The sequence below is a fragment of the Otolemur garnettii genome, unplaced genomic scaffold (assembly GCF_000181295.1).
Source record: "Otolemur garnettii isolate 467f Iridium unplaced genomic scaffold, OtoGar3 scaffold00029, whole genome shotgun sequence".
Lineage (NCBI taxonomy): Eukaryota > Metazoa > Chordata > Mammalia > Primates > Galagidae > Otolemur > Otolemur garnettii.
The window spans coordinates 10,216,256-10,219,966 of record NW_003852424.1 but is presented as its reverse complement, the minus strand read 5'-3'; the positions used below and the strand labels follow the sequence as shown (position 1 = coordinate 10,219,966).

The window sequence follows — 3,711 nt, the reverse complement described above, 5'->3', positions numbered from 1 at the left end:
AGGTGTGTGCTTGTGTGTGCACGTAGGTATGTGCACATGTGTGCCCATAGGTGTGTGCTTGTGTGTGCACGTAGGTATGTGCACATGTGTGCCCACAGATGAGCTTTCATCCTTGCACTTGCTTCTGTCTTTCTGCCTCTGCCTGGAAGGTTCTCCTCTTATGACATTAACATCTGGGAAACTCCCCCCCTTTTTCAAGCTAAAACCTCCCTTCCCAGTGAATTCCCCTTTGCCAGTTTCTGAGTAGACTGAGACAGTCCTTTTTGAATAACCTGCCATTACAGCATGTACGTTATTCACTTAAATGTGCTAGTGTATGCACATTTGTGTGTGTGTGTGTGTGTGTGTGTGTTTCTGCCTACAAGCTCCTTGAGGGCAGGGATTATGTCTTTTCATCTCCAAACCTGCCCCTTTCTGTTATTAGTAAAAGTCCCGAATACTATTGCATGAATAAACAGGTTGTTAAAAGAGCACAACTCGACACAGCTCGCCGCACCGCTCTCAGCCACAGCCTCGGTGCCTCGCTCAACTCCAGAATGGCAAAAGTCCCCAGCCCCACTGAGACCGAGCGGTGTATCGAGTCCCTGATCGCTGTGTTCCAGAAGTATGCTGGAAAGGATGGCTACAGCTACACCCTGTCTAAGACTGAGTTCCTGAACTTCATGAACACAGAGCTGGCTGCCTTCACAAAGAATCAGAAGGATCCTGGCGTGCTTGACCGCATGATGAAGAAACTGGACCTCAACTCTGATGGGCAGTTAGATTTCCAAGAATTCCTTAATCTTATCGGAGGCATGGCTGTAGCTTGTCATGAGTCCTTTCTCAAGGCTGCCCATCCTCACAAGCGGATGTGAGGACCCCACCTGGCCTCCAAACCCACCCCATTTCCTTCCAGCTCCCATCATCAACCCCTTCTCAGAGCCCACACATCCCCTGAGCCCAGCACACCTACCACCCCATGCAGGCCTCACTTGCAGGTAGCAATAAAACAGTATCATTTTTTTAAAAACAGGAAAAAAAAAAAAAAAAAAAGAGCACAACTCGGGAGACTCTGTGTTCATTCACTTATTTCACTGGCATTTGTTGAATACCCACTATAAACTATATGAAAGAATTTCAGACCTAACTTATAAGAATTCACTCTTTTCAAGTACCCACCTATTGTTCTCTATCCATTTCTCTCATTAGCCCTGTTGAATACGACTAATGATCACATATGGAGTGGAGATTTGATATTAAAATAGCGCTATAATTGAACTTAGAGAGAAAGCCTCCAATCTGTCCTCATCCTACCGTCTCTGCCTCAGCTCTTACAAGCAGCTCGCTTCCCGTGGCTGTACATCTGCGGCATGGTTTCCTTTTGACCCTTTCCTTCCCAGCTAATTGAGTTGGCTTCTCTCTGCCAAGTAAGTGCATATTCCCAGGCACTGCACCCACTCACGGTCCCGCAGGAAAGCCAGAGTGTGTTTCCTTCCCCCATCTGTTTCATAATCTGTGGTGTCTGAGTGCAGAATCAATCCCTAAAGAACTTGGTCTATTGGAAATATCAGTTCCCTCAAAGCCAAGGTGATGAGTATCTCTCCCAGTAAGAGTCTCTCTGTGCCTCTCCCCCAATCCTCAAACCCCTTCTCCCACATATTGGTGGGTGGTTACGTGTTGTGAGGAAGGGATGATTAACAGGAAAACAAAATTTCTTTAGAAAAGCTTCTCGCTGAGTTGGGCTGGGCTAGAAGATTGATTTCCAAAGTAGATGTTCTTAAGAGTCTGTGTCTGGTCTTTGGAGGGAAAGTGGAGAAAGCTGTGGAGAGGTGTGAGCAGCACACACTTCAGCAGATAAAGGTAGAAGTGGGGTTTCTGTAGAGGACCCCTGCCAGGGGGCAAGCAGTGTGCAGAAGGCCTCCCGAGGACGTGCAGGACCGGCGAGTTTAGTTTAGTTTTGTTTTTTGGAGCCCTATTTATATAAATTACTCCATCCATCCAGCACCAGCATGTCAGACCATTCTGACTCCCTCACCTACGGCATCAGCACTGGGGAAGACCTGCTTGCCAGGCCCACATGCCTGAATCAAGCCTGGATTTCACTATGACCCTGCATCCAAGAGTTCCGGACCTCCCTGTCCTCAAGGCACCTGGTTCACCTCACTCAGGTGGCGGGGACTCAGAAAGCATCTCAAAGGGGACGTACAGTGGCTCGACCCCCACCCGAGTGGCACTGCCAGACCAGGTACTGTGTGCATTTCAAGGAAGACTTTCCAAAGTGCAGGGCCACCAGAGGCCCTGCCTGTTGAGCTCTGAGGACATTTCTGAGAAAGACGTTAGGGAAATGTGACCGCAGAATAGGAAGCCGGCCCATTTCCAAAGCCCAAGACTGAGTAGAATGTAGGACCTCGGTATCACGCGGCACTGTGACTGTTGGCATGACTGCCAGCAACTTGAGGACAGGGCCCATGTTCTGCCCTTTTCAAATCCCCAGCACATGGCACTAGACAGGCACTCGGAATGTGATCAAATGAAAGCCCTAATTCAAGGCGTATTTGTTTTGTGTTCTGCAGAACAGCGTCCTGGAGTAATGGATAGTGTGCTGAAATAAGGGTAGAAAGCCTGGCTCATGCTCTCTTGGTTTCTGTGGGCTCATTTTAAGACAAAGGAAATGGATAACAAGGTCCCCTTAGGACCTTCCAACTTTAGATCCTATGACTTGAATGTCTATGACTGGCCCTAATCAGGAAGAGATCAGTGGCTTCTTAAGAAGATGAAAGGGCTTTAACCCCATAAACCTAGTTGCCAAGGTTTAATTCATGTAGGAAACTATTCATTCCACCATCAGCTACGGTGGAGTCAGGTTGCAGATGCAATAATCACTCCGTAATTTGAGGCCCTGGTATACACCCCCGATATCAGCACTTGTGAGGCTGGGTGGAATTTTTTATTCCTGTTCCAAGGTATTTGAGTCCAAGTGTTCTTTGAGAACACAGCTTCTGAACCCCCACCGTGAGCCCATGACCTGGAGACCAGAGTCTGATTATGCTGAATGCAAAGTCACAAAGCCCCTCAATGGGGGTCAGGGGGAAATGAAAACCCAGTTGGACCTGAGTAGCAATTTGAGAAGCAGAAAAATCTGTTTCTTGTGACTTGGATTACCATTGTCTCCATGACAAAGTAGCTGAGTCACTAAACTCTCACGATGTCTGGGAACCCATTAATTTTGGCTGACTCTCCACCCATCTATCAGCCATCACCACCAGATAAAGTGGAATGGTGTGATGGCTGCAGAAAGCCCAGGAAATCTGGCTTTGGGAAAAGACAGTGAACTGGGAGCAGGGAGAGGAGGAGCAGGACATTTTCCCCAGCTCATGAATTGAAACAGAAATCACCATAAAGACCTGCCAATGAAGCAAGGCCCAGTGACCCTGCAGTCTGGCAAAGCTCGAATGTCACACAGGCCCTGGCACTGCAGACCTTTGAAACGAGAAGATCACCTAACACTATTCTGAGCACAAGGAGCTACTAGGACAGCCAATAGGAGACTAAGCTGAAAAATTTGCTTATGAAGTTGGCTAAAGACCAAACACATCCAGCTCATCCTGCAGCCAAAGTGTTTAAGTCCAGGGAGAACACAGACCTTGACCCTCCCTGTTCCCCTCCACAGGTCACAGCAGCCCCTGACCCTCCCTGTTCCCCTCCACAGGTCACAGCAGCCCCTGACTCTCC

At 48.3% G+C, this 3,711-nt stretch overlaps 2 protein-coding genes across 2 annotated transcripts in view; one reads left to right on the top strand and one right to left on the bottom strand.

Moving 5' to 3' along the window:
* Positions 1-3,711, bottom strand: part of AGBL1 (ATP/GTP binding protein like 1) — a 581,937-nt gene that overhangs the window by 563,262 nt on the left and 14,964 nt on the right. The window lies entirely within an intron of this gene.
* LOC105886886 (protein S100-A11) lies at positions 487-1,016 on the top strand. The gene has a single exon (XM_012804440.2). The coding sequence runs from the start codon at positions 537-539 to the stop codon at positions 852-854; it is 318 nt and encodes a 105-aa protein (XP_012659894.1). The 5' UTR covers positions 487-536; the 3' UTR covers positions 855-1,016.

Bases quoted from the DNA above. Each gene is read 5' to 3' on its own strand.
- LOC105886886 (XM_012804440.2), top strand. From the start codon at position 537: ATGGCAAAAGTCCCCAGCCCCACTGAGACCGAGCGGTGTATCGAGTCC.